We start from the raw sequence: 22,902 nt of genomic DNA, 5'->3' as shown, positions 1-22,902 counted from the left end.
GACAGACCATAGCTATGAAAGAGCTTTGTGGCTGCAGAATTCTGTGCCAACGTGAAAGATTGTTATTCCAGAACAACCATCACTTTAAGGAAAAGGTTCAAACAGAGTGACTGGAATTTTGTGTGTGTGTAAGCCAACAGAGTGGGAAGAGATTTTTCAGGGACTTCCGAAAGCTTTCAACTGCTGCCTGCCCTTGCTGGCCTGTGTATCAGTACAGTTTGCCTCTATCATTTTCTCTTTATATACGCTCATTTATCTCTGCAATCGCCCTCAAGTCCTCACGGAATTTAAGCATTTGGCCTGTTTCTTTCCATCAAAGGCAACACATTTAAGGCAAAGTTGATAGCCAACGGTAGGTGTGCAGTCTCTGCTGCAGAACAGAAATAAACATGAACAATAAAAGGTCCCCTTCTCTCTCTGAAAGAATTCAAAGAGAGAGCCGGGTAGAGATAGAGACAGAGGAGTCAGGGGAGAGAAAGTAGAGAGAGACCCTCTGCTAATATGCCCTTCCCCAAAGGGTGAAGAAAATAGAATTTTATGGGCAGAAAGGAACCCATTTGAGGCTTTATTGCTTCCTTAACACCATATCTTTTCAGAGAACTTTCCCTTATTTGTGAGTGAACTATCACAGCATCCCCCAGAAGACAGGTTAGCAGGACGGTCTTCTTTTCCCTGACAGCAGAGAACAAAATGGAGGCGCATAGAATCCAGGATGGTGACATTGGTGCCTGCAAATGGGTTTGGACAGGAAAAATTTGGATTCAGTCAAACCTGTCTGAAACCAGTTGCTACCATAGAAACAACTGGTTTGAGCTCAGTTACTGACTTCCTTAATTAGTTATTATGTGGTTCCTAGCTGGTCACTGATAGATGAATCAGAATTCCTCTTGTTGTCAGAGATGGAAATATAACTCAAAATAGCTTAGGCAAAAGAGACCATTGATTAACTCCCACCACTGAGAAGTCCTGGTAAGGGCTAGCCTCTGGAGCACCTGGGTTCGGGGGCTCAAAGGCCGACAGCACTCTTTCCCTCCAGCCTGTATCTTGGCTTGTCTGAGTTGGCTTTTTTCTCTTCTCCTGCAGAGGAGTCTCAATCTCTATGATTCAGAAGATAGCCCTTGGACAGTTTTAGCTTGGACTCAAAATGTAGGCCCGCTGCTCATTCAAACTGCAGATTAAAAATGTCCCAGGGAAGGATTTTAATTGGCCAGACTTGGGTCACGAGATCATGTCTAGTCCAATCATTGTGGCTGAGGCAAAAAAGGGACTATAATTGCCTGGTCCAGGAATGTGGGGAAGGGCAGGGTACTAAGACTGGCGGCATGACCAGGACCACATGATTACAGGGTAACAGGAGCAGTTCCCCAAAGGAAGGGATGCCAGGTTGCTGAAACCCACAGGTGTTTACTTTCAGTATTACACTGGTTTCTTTCTAATGGTTTTCCCATGGCTGAGAAGTTAGTTTTTATATCATTGCTAAATGGTTTCTAAGCAGTTCATTAGGCTGATCGCTCCATCAAATTAAATTAACAGCTTCTTTCTTTTCTTCCTAAGTGAGTCTGTGTGTGAAGACAGAACCTCTAGGTCACAACCCATTTTGTTGAAAGAAAAACCAAAATGATTGTTTTTTATGATCATAGTTGCAAGGCAAGATGAAGAAAAGGCTAATGGCTATTTTATTTTTTAATATAGATAATTAAATGAAAAAAATCATTTTTTCCTCCCAGAATTGTTTAGATAACTGCTTAAATTTTCACTTCAAATGCCATGTACATCCAAGCTCAGGCTTTTGCGCTGAATGATCAATTTCTGCTGTCTCTTCATGATTGCTTTTTTGGATAACTGCATTAAAACAAGGGCTTTCTAAATGTAAAAACATGACATTTGCCTTCAGTAACTGTTTAAAAAACTTTTTTAATTAAAAAATTTTTTGATCCCAATCTCCCAATTCACCCCCCCCATTTTCCCCCTTAGTGTTCATACATTTGTTCTCTACATCTCTGTCTCTATTTCTGCCCTGCAAACCGGTTCATCTGTACCATTGTTCTAGATTCCACATATATGCGTTAATACGCGATACTTGATTTTCTCTTCCTGCCTTCGGTAACCTTTAGCTTTCCATTCGGAATTCTTTGCTCGCCTCCCTGTGCCTGTCCTGTCCTTCAAGTGCCTCTTTGCTATTCCTATCAAAAGGTACTATTAAGAAAAAACCTTGTAACAGGCATTTAAGCACAGTTTGAATTTGTAAGATATTTTTGCCTACCAAGAGCACTTGCAAAGAAACTTAACTTTGTGGGATAAAGGGCTTTGTCCTGGATAAAGAATTTTGGGAACACAGTAAACACCAAGGAAATGTTTTTGGTTGGGGCAGATTTTTATCACAATCCTGAAGTCCCGCCATCTAGGTATTTGCCTGCGTTATTTAGATTTGAGACTAGTCTTGATTATAATTTTAGCTGCCTTAAACCAAACAAACAGACAAAAAGCAAAAAACAACCCCAAAACAAAAAACCCCCCACCTTCCTCAGATCATGATCCACTTTATCCAGATACACTTAACTAGCCCTACCTACAGGGCTAGAAAAAAAAGCCAGACATTGAGTTGTAGGGTTGTTTGAACGTGAGATCTCTTTGCTGCATGCAAAGTACCCTGGACTTTGAGCCAGGACAGCTAGCTTCTAGCTAGTCTTGGTCTAACCAGGAACTTATGTGGCCCTGGGCAAGTCACTCTCCAGGGCCTCAAGTTTACTTATTTATAAAATATGGTTGGATAAAATAATGATTAGATGGTTTCTAAGGTCCCTACCAATTCTTATTAACTGTTCTGACTCTCATTCATTTATGTAAAACACTCGTCCAATGGAAATGCAAGTCTCTCTCCCCCAAGGACATGTGATCATGAAATCAGACAGTGCATGTAAAATGCCCAGCCCAGAGCAGATGTTCAACAAACCACCACTAATTATTGTACCACGTGGTTCCTGTATCTTGGTGTTTATGGACTGATTTTGTGTCCTGTTTGCTTTGTTGGTAATAGTAGCCTTACTGTGACAATAGTCCAAACACACATATATAGAATCCTTACCTACAGCCAAGGATCCCCTGCCATGTGATGCATATAAGATACTATTGTCAACATTTCCCATGGGTCAGAAACCCTACAGTCCTTTAAGAACTGAGGAGAATGTTTTGCTGAGGCAGGAATGGTGAACATGTTGCAAAGCAGCTGTCCTTCCTCATCTTGTGTTCATGACTTGCTTTATGAATCCATCATCGTACCCTTTTACTGAGTACAGACAGGGCCCAGAACCCCTCTCATCACAGTGTCTTTGGTGGCACGATCCCTCTTGGTGCCCTAGAAGTCACTGGCTCCTTCTCTGGTGGCTGCATGCGTAGTCAAGCAAATGCCACCCATGGGTGGTGGGTCTCTTTCCTTCTGGGGCTTTTTATTGGACTCTGTCATGAGGACAGATGGCTTCCTATGATGTGTTCCTGTGTTGTAGGAATTACCGGAATTCTAGGTGGCTGAATTTCTCCTTCTGCCTCTGGGCCTCAGTTGGCTCAGGTATGGAATTGGGGTGGTCATTCTGCCTCACAGGCTTCCTGCTGTGGAGATTAAGTGAGAGGTGTGGCGTGAAATGCCTACACTGTGCCTGGCATATAGTAGATGACTAAAATATGTTTCTTGCTGAACTCAATACCTGATACCTGAGTGAATTTCTTTCCCCGCCCAGAAAACTTCAATTCCCTACTTCAGGATGAATTAGTAACTGCTCCCCGCGTGCAGTCCAGCCTTCTCTTTGCTTGCCCTGGCTGTGTGGTACCAGCTGCATTAGGAACTTGCCCTTTTTCCCAAACAGGCCCTGCCTAATCCTGCCTTCATGCCCTGGCTTGTTCTGTTTCCCCTTCTTTGAAGGTCTTCTCTTTTCTCTATGGTTGTGTAAGGTCTACAGGCACTCAAGGCAACACACACACGGCATCACCTCCTTTCCTGATTTCCCCAGAGAGCGTTTCAGCTATACGTCTCCCATTCATCAAGTCATTCAATAAATGTTGATTGAGGATCACTTATGTACCAGGCATTGTGCTGAGGCAGACAAGGTCCCTGGTCTTATGAATGCATCATCTAGATGGGAAGAGATAGCCTTCAGAGTTCCCTTTCTAGAAGCTGGAAAGGCACTTTGCCTTTTTATCCATCTGCCTTCGACCTCATGTTATACTTAATTGTGTTTATGAGTCTTATTTTTCCTTTCTATCAACTCTCCAAGAGACCGGACTATCTCTTATTTGCTTCTGTAGTCCCCATGACATCTGACATCTACCTGTGGACATGGGTGCTTGTTGCCTGTGTTTGTTAGAAGCAAGAATGTATATTCTGGGATTAAAAATTAAGCTTTGGGGGAATAGATAAGGCTCACCTGTAGGTCCCTCAACTGGTCCTGGCTGTAGAGTCGCTTGTAAAAAGAGACTGGCCAGAGTGTGAGCCACTTCTGCAGGCAGAGACCTCTGCTCTCTCCTCAGTCACAACTGTCAGCTCTGTCTAGATGCCTGATGGACTCACCAGCCTTGGCTTCTCGGCCCTGTCTAGATTTACACTGTGGGCTAATCTCCTCTGGCGTCAGCAGTTTCTTCCTTGTCTAAATTGATGTAACTGTTCATCTTCTCTGATGGTTCACCTGACTTAGAATCCTTGATCTTTTTCTATTCAGGCTTGTCTCACTATCATCCGTAGCGTGACATGCTACTGAGATGCTATAATTACAGAAGACAGAGTTTCTCAACCACAGCACTATTGACATTTTGGGCTCGATAATTCTCTGTTGTGGGAGGCTTCCCTGTGTGTTGTCCGATGTTTAGCAGCATCCCTGGGCCTCTACCCACTAAATTCCAGTAGCAACATCTACCCCCAGTTATGGTAACCAAAAATATCTCCAGACATTGCCAAATGTCCCAGGGGGCATGACATTGCATCTGGTTGAGAACCACTGACCTAAGGCTATACCCAGGGATCTTTGAGGTCAGTTAGATTAATCCCCCTTCTCTCATTTCACAAACAAGGTCACTGAGGCCTAGAGGAGGGAAATGAGTTGCCCAAGATTGAACCACAGATTGGCAGCGATGGAGGCCATAGACTTTGTATCTTTTCTGTCTTAGTCCAGTGCTTTTCCTCAGCATGGTGAAATCTCCTTAAGAGACAGTCAAGTAAAGTGAAAAGGTAGTGACTTTGGAGAGAGACAAACTGGGATTAGAATGGAGATCCAGTCATTGGTTGGCTGCATGACCTTGGGTTCTGAACCACTCTGAGCTTCCATTTCCTCACATGCAAAGGAGGGGTGATAAATTCCCACCTCACAGAATTGTGTTGAGGACTAAATGAGATGTTTGTAAAGCTCTAAAATCTTACCTGGTATGCAGTTAATCTAAGTAAATGCTGGTTCCCTTCTCCCTTGTATGTAGTGGTATAAAAATGGCAAGCATGCTATTGAGGAGAAGTAGAGGTGTTGCCAGCAGGACTCAGTGCCCGTGGAAGATAGGGCTGATAGGCAGTGCTTTCCAGTGGACAGTGTTAAAAATGCAGGTAGTGAGATTTGTTGTCTATAATGGAAACAGCCAAGTAGTTTTCCAGTTTGGAAAATAACTGGCTGTGTTGAAAGCTGAGTCATTTGACAGAGTGGTTTCCTCTCCCCTTCTTTCCTGAGGATGCTCCTCTGATGATTATATCTTATCTCTTAACATCCTGTGTCTCTTTCTTCCCCCAGCAGAATGTTATTATTACAGACATGCCTAAAGGGTAAAAAGGAGCATTTAGAGCCCAAGTTGAGGACTGTATCCTAGCCTTCCCTTGTATCAGATGAATATAATGGTATTTTCTCTCCTGGAGATTTGACTGCTATCAGGTAGCCTGGGTTCTGGTGTTAGTCTGGCCACAGACAACCCTAATATGATGCTTTGAAATTTTCACAGTTTTCATGATGAGCATTTTTTTATCCCCAGGGTGGCCTGATTGTAGTGGTTCTCAATCCTGGCTGCACATTTTAATCACCTGAAAGTTCAAAACAAAACAACAGCAATGAAAGGATGACAACCGTGCATGCACGGTTGTGTATTTGGAGATGCATCTTGGGCATTGGTGATTTTGTTTAAAGTTCCCTACGTGACTCCAGTGTGCAGTTAGGGTCAAGAGTCACTGCCTATTTTGACACCACATGTCCCATATCTTTGATAGGAAAATGAGGCTCAGGTAGTTAATTTTCTTATCCTAGGTTGAAAAGGCAGGAGGAGAAGCCAGGTATTGTGAATCCTGATCTCATCTACTGGCCTTTTCACTTTCCACTCTAGTACATTACTTCTCTGCTCAGGGTGTGATCTGGAAACTTCAAGAAACAAAACTTTTTTGAAAATTATAAAGCACTATATTAGGGTTATTTGTCAGTGGCCAGACTCACACTAGAACCCAAGTTACCAGGTGGCAGTCAAATCTCCAAGATCCCAAGGGAGAAAATGTTATTCTAGTCATCTGATAGGAGCAAAGAAAGTGGCTTCTTACTCCAGAACCTCAGTTTTCTTATCTGTAGCGTAGGATAGGAATGGACCTCCGTAGACATGCTTTCCTAGAGGGAACATTAGCATTTGGTAAGGAAGGAACTTGCCATCTTGTCTCTCGATGAGGACAAGTTGATTTTTGACACTATTTTAGTGATATTCATGCCCATTTGTGTAGGGCCTTGTTGACCCCCTTTTAGCGTGTATCAGAGTGTTACTCAGCAGATAACCTGAACAGGGCTGTAAAAGGTGCAAAGATAAAGTAAGGAACATTAGTTAGAGCCTATATATTTCAACTTTCACACCAGTGGCATCTCCTCAACCGGGGTTTGTTCTGACTCCAGGGGCAGCCTAATCCTACCATGGGGATACTTTGAGCATTGGGAACTCCTTTTTTAGTCCCAGAACTGATCCTGGTCTTGTCCGCACAGAAAGCTAGCTCCACTTCCCGGAACAGCCATGAGGATCCTTCTCCAGGCTGACCCAACTATTTTGCAGGGGATCTGCTTTTCAGTCCCCTTTCCAACCTGCTTCCTGCTCTTTAGCCTGGATCTGTTTTAAAGGAGCCCAAAGTGACTCTTCCTCCCCTTCTTCTTTTGGGCTAATCCTGTCTGGATTAGTGATCACTCATGCCCCAAGAGGATAGATCGGCTTTCCCAAAGGTGTGGCAGGTGTAGCTTGAACCATTCTATTTTCGGTTGCTCTGGTATTACAGGAAGGCAGAGAACTGTTTGCTTGTGATTTTCCTGTCCACCACGTATCATAACCTGGTTAACAGGGAGATGAGCAACGTAAAGCCTTTGGATTCCAGGCAGAATCTCGGCTCTGTTACTTACAAGACTGTGAGGAGGTTGTGATATCCCTTTAAGTGTGAGATGCCTCATTTCTTAGCAGGCCACTGTCATGATATAGAAGATATGAAGTGTGCTTAACATAGTAAGTGCTCAATGCATGGTAACCTGTGCTCTTGTAGCCATTATGATCATTATCCCAACTATTTGATGGTAAGGTGACAGAGATCAGTTTTCTCCATGTGGCAGCTGGTGCTAAGGGCTTCTTCATTCAGAAGCACCCTAGATGCTGGAGGTGACTGCAGGTGGGTCTGAACAGTGACCGGAGCTTCACACAAGTCTGCTAGCTTCTTTCCCTTCCCCCAGCCCTTTTAAACCATGGCAGTCGCTGCCTGAAGTGCCACTGTTATTTGAGACCTCTGACCCCTGCTAATGTGCAGAGTCCTGTGGGAAAGAAAGCACTTGAAGCCGTTCTTAATCACTGGTATTTAAGTGTCAGCAAATGAGTGGAAGAATAGATTTCAGGCAGGAAGGGGGGCTCATGTGGTCTGAGGGCCAAGATTATCTATTTATAAGGCTGGTCTAGATTTGGTTTTGGTTGTGACCTGCACATCACAAATATACCTGGACTCCAACTTGGGGATGTCTGGAAGACATCCCCTGTGAGCCATCCAGTTCCCTAGGGGTACCGTGACCACTGCAAGTCGAACCCTGTTCCTTATGCAATTGGAACCATGGCCCTTGCAAACCAATACCATTCTGTCTTTTTGTTGCTGTTATCTTACTTGGATGAATAACTCACAATGATCTAGTTCATCTGAAATGACTTGTTTGAAGAGCTGTTTGTGAGTCAGGAGTACTGGTCACCATTAAAAATGCACTGAACTTAGGCTTAGCAAGAAGAAAATAACAGTTTAGAGCTCTGGCTTCAGAAATGGCACAAAAATGGAATGGACAAATATGAAAAGTAGATAATGGATCCACAGTGATTTAATTCTTGGTGATATTTTCATTTTATGCAAATACCAAAAGAAAAAAAAACCTGGTTATTTGAAAGAAAAACAGGAACCAAGAAAAATATTTAGTGTTTGATCAAGCAAAAATCCTTTCACACATCTGCCAAGAGAGTTAAAACAAATAGAGATGTTAAATAAAAGGCCCAGGTACCAAAGAGCAAAATTTAATGAAAGCCAGAACTGTTAAGTATGGATTCCTGTTGAGAAAAATGTCAGTCTCTTTCAGAGTTTTCCCATTGCTCTATTTTTAAGAAAAGTGTAGTAAAAATACATAATACAAGTTAACTTTTTTCTTACTTTTGTTTTCCCCATCACCCCTCCATCGATGAAAAACATCTTCTGCTGGAATCTTGGACCCCCACATAGCATAGACCCTCATTTCTAGCATTGGTGGTCTCTTCCTATCAGATCATGTTACTGGCGAGCTCACTGGCTGAAGAGGCATCTTACCAGGCCAAAGGCAAAAGGTCTTTGAAGCAAGTTGATGGTAGAGGGTTATTTCCAACTCCTCCAAAACGCAGACTTCCTAATGGTGGCTCATATCAGATTCTGCAGTGGTAGGTTAAGGGTTGGGAAGGATCTGGTGAGAGATCAAGGGATGGGGAGGACACCAGCTGGCAGTAGCAAAAAGTGACCATCCATCCTGAGGGTCCTGCTTCACGTACCATGCCCACATTGACACGTGAGAGACTGAACAACAACACTTGAGTTGAAAGGGCAAAGAGTTTGATGGTTCTTTGCTATGGCTGATGAAAGGAGGATGGAAGAGACATAGAGATGGTGGGTGTCCACAGAGAGAATCCACAGATGAAGCCAGTCATGCTGCCTCCACTTGTAGGTAGGCTCCAAAACCTTTCGTTTGTCAATTGCTAATGATAACCCGTAGCAGAGAGACTGGATAGAAGTGGGGAGTAAGGGAAAAAGCCAGAATATGGTGATCAATGAGAGCTGATGACACATGGCACGCACTGAATCATGCACCCAGGAGAGTGGCTGCTGGAGAGCTGGAAGCCGATCGCACCAAGAATGAGAGCTGGGATCTCCACGACAGCTATGTGCCTGGACACACCTCCCCAAGACCCCAGCCATAGTTGTAGTCAGCCTGGATTTCTCTCCATAAACCCTGTCACTTCTCCAATCTTGTTTTCATTCAGGTTGTAGTCACAAACATGGGCCTGTTGATTCTGGTCATTGGAATACAACGTCCTCATTCTTTCTTAGCCAGGGGGAAGGTTGGCCTCCTTGGGTGAGAAGTTGGGGTCAGGAATCTTAAGGTTCCCCCCCCCACAGTGTTATTATCAATGTATTCCATCTCCCTATCCTCCTTCAAATCATTCAGCCTGGGACATTTTACTTTCTAAAGATGACAGGAGGTCATCTGGCTACCTGCTAAAACACCACTTTTATATGGACATAAAAAGTCAAGTTTCCTAGGTCACCAAAACTCTAAGTTTCATACTTGGTCTCTCAGTCGTAGGACAGGGCACACCGTGGAAGGTTCTATTGCTTGTGGACTTTGATGAAGCTTCCTCTTCCAAAGTTCTTCTATCAGCTTTCTTTTGCATTTAGCTTGTATAACATTTCCGCCCCCCCCCCCCCCACCACATCAGATGCTCTGAAGAGAGGGTCTGTTCTACAATGGGGTTCCTGCTCAGATGTCAAGCAAATGACAGGTGAGAATCAGGGGTGCTATCTCCCTGGATGTCAGCTCTTCTCAAGGCTCTACGTGGTTCAGGAGGCCAGTTGCCCTTCAGCCACCAGAGTGCCTTTAGGGCTTGAGCGTAGCAGAAGGACACAGTCCTTGTGGCTGAGCTTGACTCTGAAGAAGCACACTGTTCCACCTAAGGCCTATGAGATGGCTGTTACACATTCAAAGAAGCTTTATCTGAGCCTCTGGTAGTAACTTCACGAGTCCTCTTCTGACTGCACACCTGCCTTTACCTTCTCCGCCACCCTGGGTCTGAGTTGCTTCATACGTGTTCTCAACTAAATCAGTGCCTAGGCAGTGCCCTGTGTGTGGGAGGCAGCCCACTCCTGCAACAGCATCGGTCTCCACCCACGGCTTGGGGCCGAGGTGTGGAGGGGAATCTGGAGAGCTCCCATGATGAATTCGTTTGAAAATTGCTTTTTTCCTTTTGCTTGCTTGTCAGGTGGAACGAATCTTGAATCTCCAATCTGAAAACTAAACTAAAAACTAAACTAAAGTGGGATGGGTAGGGAGTTGGGAGTAAGAAGGAAAAGGAAGGGGCCTAACAGAACCTGCAAACCATGGATATTAATACGAAAAAATATATAGTGCACACACTAAGACGCATGAATAACCAAATTCAAAGAAAACAGGACAGCTTCCTCATTAGTGCGCCAGTGACTCCACGTTCAGAGACACAGGCTCTATGTAACAGGGTTATTCTCCCCTTATTGCAGTACAGTGTTATTTGTCATCCTCACTTAGCAAAAGGAAAAGGGTGAAAGAACATCAGAAAAGGAAAAGGGGCCGCAAAATGTTTTCTCAATTCTTCAGGAAAATCTGTTGAATCATCCTCCTTGTGGTCATGGTGGTTGGTGGCGGTGGCATTTCATTTTGTTGTTTTTGGCACTGAAGGGTTTGGGATGGAACTGGGGGAGCCTGGGCATACTCCCCAAGGGGTCTCCGTCCGCTCCAGTTACAATCCGGTGGCTCCCAAGGGCATCCCTGAACTGTGGCTCATGCAGGGGATTGATTGCATGGACTTGGGGAAGTCATGGCTGACCACCCGGCCGTTCTCTCCACTGCCGCCACCGCTGGCTCCTGCCCCGCTGTTTCGGGGGAGTGTCGATGTCCGTATGGCTTCGTTGATGGATTGCTGTGGGATCAAACAGAAACCCTTTTCAGGAGGACCGGGGGTTCTTCCCCAGGTCCTTGGCAGTGATTGGCAAGGAGAATGAGTCAACACTGGACTTAAAATGTCACCCCACTCTCCTCCCCGTCCAACTTTTTTCCAAATGTGTAATGCTAGTCTTGACTTCCCTCGAACCCGCAAAACTGTTTTGTGGCTCTGGACAAGTCTGATCCCCTCTCTGGACCTCACGTGCTCTTGGTTTAGTAAGGTGTGCTGGATTGGGTGATCTCTAAGATCCTTTCCTGTTCTTCTGTGATTTCTAAAGGTACAACAGATCCATGGTAGTATTGATGATAATAAACATAGCAACACGACCAAGTAGAAGACTCTAGAAATGGGGTTTAGGAAACTTGGGTTTTAGCCCTGGTTCTGACATCAGCTAGTTGTGTGACCTTGTGCTTGTTTCCTTATCTCTCTAGACCTTTTAAATCTCCATGTTTGTCAAAATGTAATTATCTATGCACCTACTGATTTTATTAGCAAGAATGGTACTATACTGCATGAAAAATGAGTTGAAATGTTAACAGAAAATTGAGGGTGTATCACTGTTAGCTGAAAATTTAAAACTACCTCTGACCAGAGAAAAATGCTATCCTACCTCTAGCAGTATGTGTTAAGGGAATGTCGGACTTGTTTGAATAATACAGTCAGCATAATGTAATTGGAAAGAAGCATGTGCTAAAGAAAGTGAGAATGAATTCCAAAGATCAATATCTGCACGTCATCTGCTTCCCATCAGCACATGTAACCTGTCCTTCTAAACCGACACATCAGATCAGTGCTACTGATTTGTGAAAGCTTGTGACTTCTAGAGTGTTGGAATTCTAGATGTGAAAAGAACTCCAGTGATCACCCCAGGATCAGATGAGTTAGAGAGAATGCTCGAGACCACAGTCTGTAATTAGAACCATATCCTATTAGACAAGAGGAAGTGTTCTGTTCCAAGATCCTTTCGAGAAAGAAACTTCATACATGAAATTTAAACCCTCTTCCTATCACTTCCAACTTCCCGTTGAAAGATACCTATAGAAATTTTGAGGTAGGGCTTAGTTTCTTGGTGGGAATCAACACAAAGGAGAATGAGTTGAGGGGTATGTGAGTTGAGAGGTTTCTTTCTCTAAGATCAGCCTACCCATCCTTCAAGACTCAGTTTATTCCTACCTCCTTGAAGTTGTCTTAGACTGCCCCAGCAAGTCCTGCCCCCTACCCCTGCCAGTACTCATGCATTATATATTTGCTCGCAATGATTCTGCTTCAGGTATGTAACTTCTGTCTTCTTTAAGAGAACCAAATGTCTGGAGAAGGGCAAGGGCCGTGTCTTCTCAATCCTTAGCTACCTGCCAGCGTGTCTAGCATGTTGTTAGAGGCCCCATAGATATCCTTGAATTTGTCTAAGAAAAGCCGAACACATAGGGCCATTCTCAAAAAGTTGATGGCTTCCTCTTTTGCACATTGGCGTGATTCTAGTGATCAGAGAAATCAGTCAACCTGCTGTGGCCTCACGGATGTAAGCAGGGCAGTTTTGACCCAATTGTTACTCTTTCTGCTATACTATGCTGGGAGGATCCTCTTATTACTGGCAGATCTGACAGTGTTTTAAAATATTCTTTCTTTTAAAAAATCCATGATTCAGACAGATCTGCCCCATATGATGCTCCACCCACATGGGTTCTGTCTCCTCTTCAGACTCCTGGATGTGATTAATTTACATTCTGCCTGGTTGTCCTTCACTGAAGAGGAAGTGTGACCTGGATAGCATTCTTCTAAGTCAGGGTCCCATAAACACCACTGTGATGCTCTATGGGGGAAATGTGAAAAGAAAACATGATGAATCCATGGTTACTTATTCTCACTTTTAAAATGTTGAAAAGAAAATAACGACTTATTTTTGTGTGTGGGCAGTGTGGAACCTTCTATGGATTACCTTGGAATGTCTATCTTCTGATTTTCCTTTGCCACACCCCTTTAATTAAAAAAAAAAGTTTAAAGTTCACACAGATCACCCTGGGCTTTGTTTCTCAAAAGGTCTCACCTATTTCCGTAATATTCCATGGAAGTTGGTGGTACTGGACAAATTCACCGTAAAGGAGAAGGCTGGTGTCATAATCTATTGGTGCCTATCAAAATCTGAGGTAATTTAGCCAGGCATGTAGCTAAAACCCTCCAAGTTCATGTCATTGAGAATTGGTTTTCAAGGAAGGTGAAGGATTCTCAGAGGTCACTGACTCCATACTGACATTGATGGTGGGGATTACCTACTTACTGGTTTTCTTTCTAATCTCAGGAGAAGGGAGGAATAGAGTCAAAACTTTGGCGTGGGAAGCACTGCTAGAAATGACTATTTCACTAGTTCTCAAACTTGGCCACACGTTGGTATCATCTGGGGAGTTCTGGGGAAAAAAAGCACTGATGCCTGAGACCTACCCCAGGGATGCTGACTTAATAGGTATGGTGTGTGGCCTGGACATCTGGAGTTTTAAAAACTCCCCAGGTGATTTTAATATGCAAACAAGGTGGAAATACACTGATGGAGTTGATTTCACTTTATAGAGAAACTGAGGACTTGTTTCAAGTTACAGTTATCTGTGACCTAGGGTCAAAGTGGATGACCTCCTGACTGTGTGTCCTCCTCCCCCCCCTGTAGCTAACCAGTCGTAAGCTGATGTCATTTCTCCCCTTGCCTCTAGGAGCTGAGGTTCTCTCCTGTCCATCCTTGACATACCAGCCATTCTTTAAGTTCATCCTTATAAGTTGTTTTTGAAACTGATAGGGAGAAAAAGGGTGAGTGAAAAGTCCAACCTCAAAGTCCCCCAGGTTGGTGCTTCAGAGACTCATTTCTCCAGCAGTGATTATGTCCTAACTTCTCAGCTACTTGCTTTTCTAAGAAAAGTCTGCCCAGCCTCTGCATGTCATAGAACAGCCTAATAAAAGCTCAGCCCTGGGTGATGACCTCATCCTAGCATGTGTGCTGAGAGCCAGAGGGACCGCCTGCTGTGGAGGTTGCCCCCCTCCTCCGCCTGACCACGTCACTCAGCTGTGCGTTAATTGCAGGGAAGTGTGCAAAGCCTCAATGTGTGGTTTCCACACAGCCGGTGTCAGCACAGCCACTACAATTATGAAAAGTCAGTAGGCTCTCCTGGGGGTGGGAGTGGCTGGGGATTATTTCTTTGGGGGAGCAAGGTGGTGAATAATAAACACCCTGGTTGTCCTTAATATCAACTAAGGGCTCAGGTTCCTGTCTGTTTTCCTGGACAGAGGGGAGGGACAGGGCATCTGAGACTTTATTCAATTTGGAATATGTATTGGGTTTTATATTTCTGCTACTGTATGACAGTTTCAATTATACTGAAATGTTGTGGTCGCCTGAAGTCCCTCTCTGAGTCCCCAACTCTCCCATGCTCTCCTTTTCCCTCAGTCTTCCTGTGCCCGGTCTCCCTGGCTTTCCACTCATTTCTGGGCAAGAGTTCTGGTCTTTGGCTCTGTGATACTTGTGCATCCTTTGGTAGCAATTATCTTCCCCTGGTCAATTCTTTTCCTGTTTCAAGTCTGTTAAACATCAGTTTCTCAGGGAAGCCTGTCTGTCCTGCCCCACACTCCATTCCCCGATCAGGACTTGAGAGCATGGACCTTTTTCTTCAAACACTCATTGAACATATACGTATTTGCTTGTTTCTGTCTTCCAATTAAATTCTCAGCTTCCTGAAATCAGAAGTTGTGCCTGTTTGTTCCTGACTGTGTCCCCAGCGCTGAGCAATGCCTAGCAGGCAGTGGTGCTCCATTATCTCTGTGGAAGGACTGCCTGCAGGGTGCCCTCCCGCCATCCTTGTGACACTTGTTCTGTGTCCTGCTCATGTGACATCGAAGGGGAAAGGGTCTCAGTAATGCACAAGCAAAGGATCACATCCCATGGATGGCCTCAACAGCTAGATCAGGCAAACCTAAGGATAAGGGCTGCATCTTATTTGTCTCTGCACTGTGGGCGGGGTTTTGACAGGAGGTAGTAGGTGATAAAAATTATCTGTTGCCATGCGGTTGGAGAGGAGAGAGAAATTTATGAGAAGTAGCTTGGCTGGTACCAAGAGCCCAGGCTTTGCAGGGGCCGTGCTGGAGGTCTAATTCCTGTTCCTCCAGCTCCGAGCTTACGTGACCTTGTTGGAAAAACTACTTAGCTTCTCTGAACCCGTATTTCTTCATCTGTTGAATTGCAAGAACAGGGTTAATGAAAGTGTATATAAAGTGCTATATAAAGTGCTTTGAACATGGAAGTTACTGAAAAGATATCTTTCCTTTATTCCTTCCTTTCTTCTCTCGCCTTCCTTCCCTTCTTTCTCTCTTCCACCCCCTCTTCCTCTTTCTTCTCTTTTTCATGCAGAGTGGGGAAGGGCTCCTTATACACTCTTGAGAAGTAGGAGGCTGATCATGAACTAGGTTTAGGGGCTCCAGGTCTTAAGAGTTGGCCACATACTGTGACTAAGGAAAGAAACAAGAGGGAAGATTCTTGCCGAAGGCCCTGGACACTGTCATTGTGGTCCACTGTGTGAGGCTGGAGGCTGCACTTCTGGAAAGAGTTAATCTGCCTTTGGAGAAGGCAAAGTACAGAATGATAAAGAGAACTGCAAACCTGGAAAGTCTGAGAGGCAAGCAGAATGTGATCACTTATCTCCTTTGGCTAAGACAGAAGTTGATGGAGCTTTGAAAATTAAGGGTTGGGTTAACTAATGAGGACCAGAGAAGCATCTTTTTTGCAGGTGGAAGATTAATAATTCTATTAGGAGCCTCGGTGAGTTGGACAGAAGTTATGCCAACCGATGGAATTAACTATAGAAGATTGTGATGAAAGACCTTGCATTAATGATTCCAAGAGATCCTGATGTTGGCTCCTGAGAAATTCAATATTTTCTTTGGACAGGGAAGGGTGAGAATGTCTCCCAGAAGTTGTGACGTGATTCAGTGCCCTCTTAGAAGGATTCTTGTCTTTACCTGAATGTTGTGACGTCAGCAGTGAAGGTCAACATTGTACAGGTTTAAGAGGATCTTAGTCATTAGCCACCCTGGTACCACCACCTGGCACTGACTATGATTAGTGGGACATGGTCATCCCATAGTAAGGGCCGGAAGTCCAGCTTTCCTGCTTGGGGATGCCTGGTCTCATCAGATCTTGGGAGTACAAACAGATGGGAACAAAAGCACTTTGGATGGTGGTGTGTGTGCTTCCAGGCTGGGCTGTTTTGATGCTTGTGTTTGCTTAACCTAACAGCAGCTCCTTCCAATGCCTCACTTCATCCTCCAAGAGCTTTTCTCTAGATACAATTCCATGTTAATTTTTACTAATACCCTACGTATGTGGGATGCCCAAAGAGAAATCAGACACACCTTCTTACCTTAAGGAACTGACAATCTCTGTAGCTTAGAAAAGCCTAGGACATATAAGTAGGGGCTATAAAAGGGAAGTCTTAAGGAGGCTGTAGCTGGCCACTAATAATAATATATTATTATTATAAATTCTAGTTATTCTTATTTATTGAGGGCTTACTATGGGCCAAGCATTTTGCAGAGCCCTTTATATCAATTTTTTCATACAAACCACAACAGTTTTATGAGGTCTGTACTACCACTAGCTCCATTTTATAGAAAAGGAGGATCAGAGAGCTATTGAACCTTGTTCAAGATGACACAGTTAACATGAGGAACAGGCAAGATTTGTGGTCAGACATTCAGTCGCCAGAGCCTTGCTTTAGACCCTACACTGCAGTATGTTCTAGGGGAGTTCCTACGATGTGTACTGGGCCAATCCTGCGACACTGGTTTGTGTCATGGCCCATGGGGAAGGTTTTGGAGGGTTGTAAAAGTTGTGCTCACCCAGTTCGTCTCCTGTTCCCCTTGCTGCCTCTGGAGTAAACTTTCCTCACTTTGGAGGGTAAGATAGGAGAGTCTTTAGGCTTATGTTTGGGATGGAGTAGGCAAAGAAAGCTTTTTAGGTTCTAGGAGACTTTGCTGTGTCCAGCCAAGCTCCTTGGAGGTCTACACTGCGTTTAGGATCTGAGGCCCATGCTTTTGCTGTGCTTTGTCCTTTCTAAGAGGACCTGGATTTGAGTGACCTGGTCAAGGGTAGGATGGAGGTGCTCCTAGGTTCCCTGGCTGAATACCATCACATTACCATCCCTTAATTATTCCTTGTTATTATATCTTGGGAAGTTGCCTTTTAAATGGGTCCTATGGGACAGAAGACAGGGAGAGGGATTGACCTGCATAAAGGCGCATGGGTGGAAAGCATGAGATTCTAGGAGAGCAAATCCTACCGATGAGTCCTCTTAGTCTAGTCAAGTGAAGGTAACAGCCCAGGGTTCATTGCTCAGAATGACTGTGCTTCTTTCCACTTCTGTTGGTTTGAATCCTAGAAGCCTCCTTTAGTTCCTCCCTCCCGGATATCCCTATAGGCCTTCCTCTCTATGTCACAGTTTGGTTCCCTGGGTAGTTTTTCTGTGTCACTCTTTGTTAAAAATGCTGAAGGTTACAGATTGCGTCTTAGTGCTCTCTTCCTCCTCCTGATGTCTTGCTTATGTGTTGCTCACATGAAGAACACTTCCTTCCAAAAATATTTTCTTACTGAAACTAAATGATGACATGTGAGGGGCCTTCAAGGCCATGTCATCCAAACTCCCTTTGGATACTTGAATCTATAGCCTTGTCAGGAATTATTCGGCCTGTGTGTGTGGACCTCCAGTGATGAGCTGCTTGCCGCTCATTGGGCTAATCCATCCCACTGTGGGGTAGGCAGCTCTGAAAAAGTAGATCTCACTCACTGTGTTCATATCTGTTCTCCATAGCTTTTAGTCCTTAGTTCTTGTCGTATACTTTGGGACCCCACAGAACTAATATGTTTTCTTTCCCCCCTGAAAAATCTTCCTGTTTTTACAGACAGCTCTCATCTCGTGCATAATTCTTCTCTTTTCCAGTTTAGTTGCCTTCAGCTATATTTGATGTAGTTTGGGGTCATCTAATTAACGTGCTTACCATTCTGGGGGCATGATCCGCTTTGCCAAAGTCCACCTTACCATATGGTGCCTAAGAAAAGACCTCCCTCACCGAGCATGGCAAGATCGTCCACCTTGTAGAGGGAGGATACCAACCCGCCCCCCGCCCCCATCTTGGGAGCTGCACTTCAGTTAACGTGACCTCAGGGAGGATCTACCTTTGTAGCAGTCACTCTTGCCTCACACTATCTTGAATGCCCACTTAACCGCTAACTTTTCATCTCAGCCCCCCATCTCTGGCTGATGCATTTGTTTTCTCAGGCCTTACGTTTACCCTGACACGTGCCATCTTCTTTCTTCTCTCACCGCTGTGTCTTTCCCTGTCACCTTCCTCAAAACAGCTTCCTGTCATCCCATGCCTCGGGTTGACCTCAACCTCCTGCCACTCCCCACCCTTTTTAGTAAAAGGACTCCCAGAAAACCCAGCTGTATCACAGAACAAGTTAGGAAAAAGGCCTGGGAAGACGATGCCACCTTCATCCGCTTGGATTCGCTACGCGATTTGTAGCAGAACTCGATTAAGGCAACCAGCATGGCTAGTCCAAGTCCTCCGATCAGGATGTAGAACACGCCGGCCACATTGCTGAGGCTCAGAGCGCTTGTCTTGTCCTAGGAAGAGGAGGGGGTGGGGGGAGAGTCAAGTGAGCCAAGGGGCTAGAGACCATCCAAGAAACAGCATTTTAACACACATACACTCAACCCCATCACCCTCTTTAACATTCACAATAGTTGGAAAGGCTTTGTGTTTATTGACAGTGTGTTCAACGTTTCCCAGGAAAAAATGTATGCATGTGCGAGCATATGTGTGTATAACAATTTTTCGAGCATCCCTGTTTACATTGAATGTAGAGTTAGATTTCCCCTCCTCCCCAATGCACGTTTGAGGGTGGGAAATGACACAAGAAGTCGGGGCAGCTTCTACCAAGATCTGCACGCTTGCGCTTACTCCATTCTTTCAGGAAACTGTGTCCCTTCCTTTGCAGCTCAGTTCCTGCCCCCCAACCCCGTGGCTGCTTCGCAACGCACTGGCCTTGCTTATTGTTTATGCCTGTGAGTGTTTTTCTGCGAGTTGGTACTTAAAATGAACTTTCTCCTAGATGTGCATTTGAATTCAATTTAATAAGACAGTTATTGTATGTATAATAAAGATCAACAAATGTATACCTTTAACTTACTGTGCTGAGTCCCAGTTGAGGGAAAAAGAAAACTGTGGGGCTTGTAATAGAAAAAAGGCACTGAGATAGAAAAATGGCTCTATTAAATCCTAGTAATTATGCTTAATTGGAGTCATTTTTCTCGTGGAGGTGCTTGCTGAAAAACACTGGAGGCAGCCTCGGTAGCTGAACTTAGAAAGCTCTGTTGCCTGGGCTAAAAGATCTCGCACTGGTTCTGCATGAACAGGATCGTGGAACAGGGTACTTAATTCCTAGGGTCCTGGGGACAAGTGTCCATGTTCAGTAGAAGGTGGACAGAGCTCATTTCGTGGAGCCTGAGAAAGGTCATCGGTTAGTGAGACCAGCCCTGAGTTCTGTCACCTCTAGTGGGGTTCAAAACTGGGGGACTGAGGGACAGCATCTCCCCAGGTGGTGAGAATAACCAAACAAAACTGCTGGTCATGGAGAAGGTAATGGATTGGGGAGAGTGGGGTCAATCAGACTCTTGACACAGGCAAGAGAACATCTTTAAATCTTAGAAGCATACTCATCCCCAGATGTCACAGTGGCTCGAACACCTTTGTTTATATTGTTTGCTCAGGTACAGATTTCTCATCAAATTAAAATGAAATGCACGCCTCAGCTGGCACAGGCACGTGGCATGGTTGGGAGGTTGGTTGGTGGCACTGGGTGGGATAAAGCTTTTACATCTCTCCATGTGTTCCTTTTCAGGTGGGGTTGTAGGCGAGCCACGCAAAAGGTGAAATGTCACGTCCTAGGGACTCCTCTGACATCTGCCTATTGGAATCTGGGCGTGGGGAAAGGGGCCAGTAATTGACCAAGTCAGTGGCCTCTGCCCTAGTTCTACTCGGTGCATTGTACAGGATTCAGCAGGACTGAGCTTGGGGACTGCAGCTGGCAGATAGCAGCATCCCTTCCCTCCCCAGAAGCAGCCTGGGCCAGCAGAGCTGTAGGATTATCTAAAGCATACCCCTCTGGTGGCTTCCTGTATTGCTAAAGCAGATGGTTCTTGAATATGGGTTACGCTTGGCAAGGCATAGTCTGGCTTTGGAAGCAGTGGAAATGATTATTCAAAGGGGTAGAATTTCTCCTCCTCTGGTGTCACGGCCTGATAAAGGAAATGTGCAAAAATGAGTTGGGTGCTTGGTTCAAGAGTTGGCTGAACAAATAAATTCCCACTTGGCCTGATTTTTCAGAATGCTCAAAATGTCTCCCTCTTCGTTGTTTGGGAGTTCTGTAATTCTGCTGGAAAGTAAGTCTTTAGAGTTCTTGGAGGACTTACGGTTTATAGAAGTTCCTATAAAACTCTTCTTTGTGGTGGGGAGGCATGTTAATATGTTATCAGCTCACACCTTAGAGAAGAGTGGTTGACAGTGAAGCTCAGAGAGAATGGATGGGGAGCAGGCCTGGGGGAAGGTGGTAGACAAGAAGGCCGGGAGGAAAGGCTTGAGTCCCGCTGACTTCACCAGCTGATCAGCCTTTCAGTAGCTGAAGTGCATCTTGCCTCCTGGTCACCAAAGTGGTTTCTGTTTCCTTCCTCATGGTCTTTTCAAGTTCACTTTGGTTGTGGATTGTCTTCAAGGATAAGGGAGTGGTGGGCATCTTTTTTTTTTTTTGTTACTGTCTTCAAAAAACCTTAAGAGGCCATCTGCCTCCCTGAATGTAAAAGGTGGAATGTCCATTTCTAATATATCTTGGAAGGAAGTATGGTCAGATCTTCATAGGGAAGTGAGAGTAGGAGGCATATTCTATGTATCTGCAGAAGGAGGAAGGTCCAATGACTGAGAATTTGATTGTGTCTGGAGGTGGAGAGCATCCCTCACTTCTGAAGGAGGTCTCTCTGGTCCATGGGGATGGCATATGCCACACAAAGAGGGCAGCCAGATGGTATGGGCACTGCCACCTCTTGCAGGACACAGTGCTACTGATCCTTCTTTATGTTCACACGGTCCTGGGAAGACCTCTAGAATCAAGGGAGCACCTGGGCCCTATCACCACCAGTGTCAGAAAGCAAACTTAGATGAAGCCCTACTGTCTAAATTTGGCATAATTTGATAGGATTAGAATGAAGGGCTGGTCCTGGTGTCTTCTTAGCTCACATAGTTGAGGAGTTTACATTTAGGCAAGGTTTCTAATTTCCCTTATGTGCGCCGTTGGCTTTTTTTTTTTTAAACATCTTTATTGGAGTATAATTGCTTTACAATGTTGTGTTAGCTTCTGCTGTATAACAAAGTGAATCAGCTATAGTATACATATATCCCCATATCCCCTCCCTCTTGCATCTCCCTCCCACCCTCCTGGAAGCCCAAGGCCATAGCCTTCCATTGAGCTGCCGTTAATGACTGACTCTCTTCGACTACCTCTGTTGGAATACGATGGGTATCCTGGGGCAGGAACAAAAATTCCTTTTATTTAAGGACCAGAGCTCTGATTCCTCTGTATCCATATAAGAGGGGACTTTCTGACACATTTGTGTACAAACAGCCATGTTCATGTTTCATGAGGAAGCTACATGCTTCCCAGCTTTGACCAGGGAGGCGAAAGACAGAATCCTGGTCTCCCTGAGCACCCTCTGGGAGACCCCATTCTCTTCCCCTCCCTTAGCAGCTGCACTCCCCAGAGCCAGGCAGCTTGTTGGTGGGTGTGAAAAACTCACAACTTATCTTCTGCCAGGAGCGGGGAGAGTGACAGTACTGAGAAGAATGACAGGTGCAAAGAAAAACAAAAATCCCATCTTTCAGAATTGTTGGGCTTGTTGTTATGGTGACGAGGCCCCTCCCTTCATCTGTTCCCCTTAACCTATTGTCTTGTTTTGTCACCTTCCCCATGTGCAAGAGAGATTTTTTTCTTTTTCATATTTTTCCTTGCTCTTCCCACATAATGGGGGACTGTCCCAGGCTCCCTCTGTGTTTCTGAGCTAACATCCCTTCCAAGAATGCAGAGATGGCTTAAATCTTCATGGGCAGGGTTGAGCCAGGTCTGAGGCAGAGAGACTTGATGCTTTTTAATGGCGTAAGTAGGAAGTTCTAAGGAGAAGCCAAGGTCTTTGGCCATAAGACCAGTCCCTCCTATGGAGACTGGTGTTGCCCATCACATGAGGTCTACTAAATCTGGACCAAGCTTCAGCTTTCTCCAAATGCTTCCGTTCCTTCTTTTCTTCCTGGTGTGAGAGTTTGAACCCCCAAGAAGTAAAGGCTGCAGCTTCTGTTTTCCTCTGCCTTCCACAGATTTTCTGATGTGTGTACAGCTGAAGTTTTAGGGGCTCTTGCAATCCATCCCATGCTGAATCTGTAACCTGACTTTGCCTTTCAGGGCCATGAGAATAGTCCAACCCTTCTTCTACCTATTAGCCTTTCTGCTCCAGTAGGCTTTCTCTTGTGCTTTTCCAAACCTTGTAGTTTGGGCTTAGGTGCCATTTTCCTGAGTGGTTGGTTATTTCCTGGGAGTGGAGACTCAGTGGTTGG

At 44.8% G+C, this 22,902-nt stretch overlaps 1 protein-coding gene across 3 annotated transcripts in view; it reads right to left on the bottom strand.

Moving 5' to 3' along the window:
- Window positions 1-8,306: 8,306 nt before the first annotated feature.
- Window positions 8,307-22,902, bottom strand: part of GRIA1 (glutamate ionotropic receptor AMPA type subunit 1) — a 304,982-nt gene continuing 290,386 nt past the window's right edge. For 2 of the 3 annotated variants that reach the window (XM_019924773.3, XM_019924772.3), the window contains exons 15-16: window positions 18,738-18,872; window positions 8,307-11,214 (exon numbers count right to left, since the gene is read on the bottom strand). In XM_019924773.3, the coding sequence (XP_019780332.1) occupies window positions 11,014-11,214; window positions 18,738-18,872 (336 nt within the window). In that variant the 3' untranslated portion in view covers window positions 8,307-11,013. The remainder of the gene's footprint in view (window positions 11,215-18,737; window positions 18,873-22,902) is intronic. The other variant, XR_012330926.1, reaches the window with a different exon arrangement.

Source organism: Tursiops truncatus, chromosome 3 (assembly GCF_011762595.2).
Source record: "Tursiops truncatus isolate mTurTru1 chromosome 3, mTurTru1.mat.Y, whole genome shotgun sequence".
Lineage (NCBI taxonomy): Eukaryota > Metazoa > Chordata > Mammalia > Artiodactyla > Delphinidae > Tursiops > Tursiops truncatus.
The sequence above is the reverse complement of the archived record's forward strand: the minus strand, read 5'-3'. Positions and strand labels throughout refer to the sequence as shown.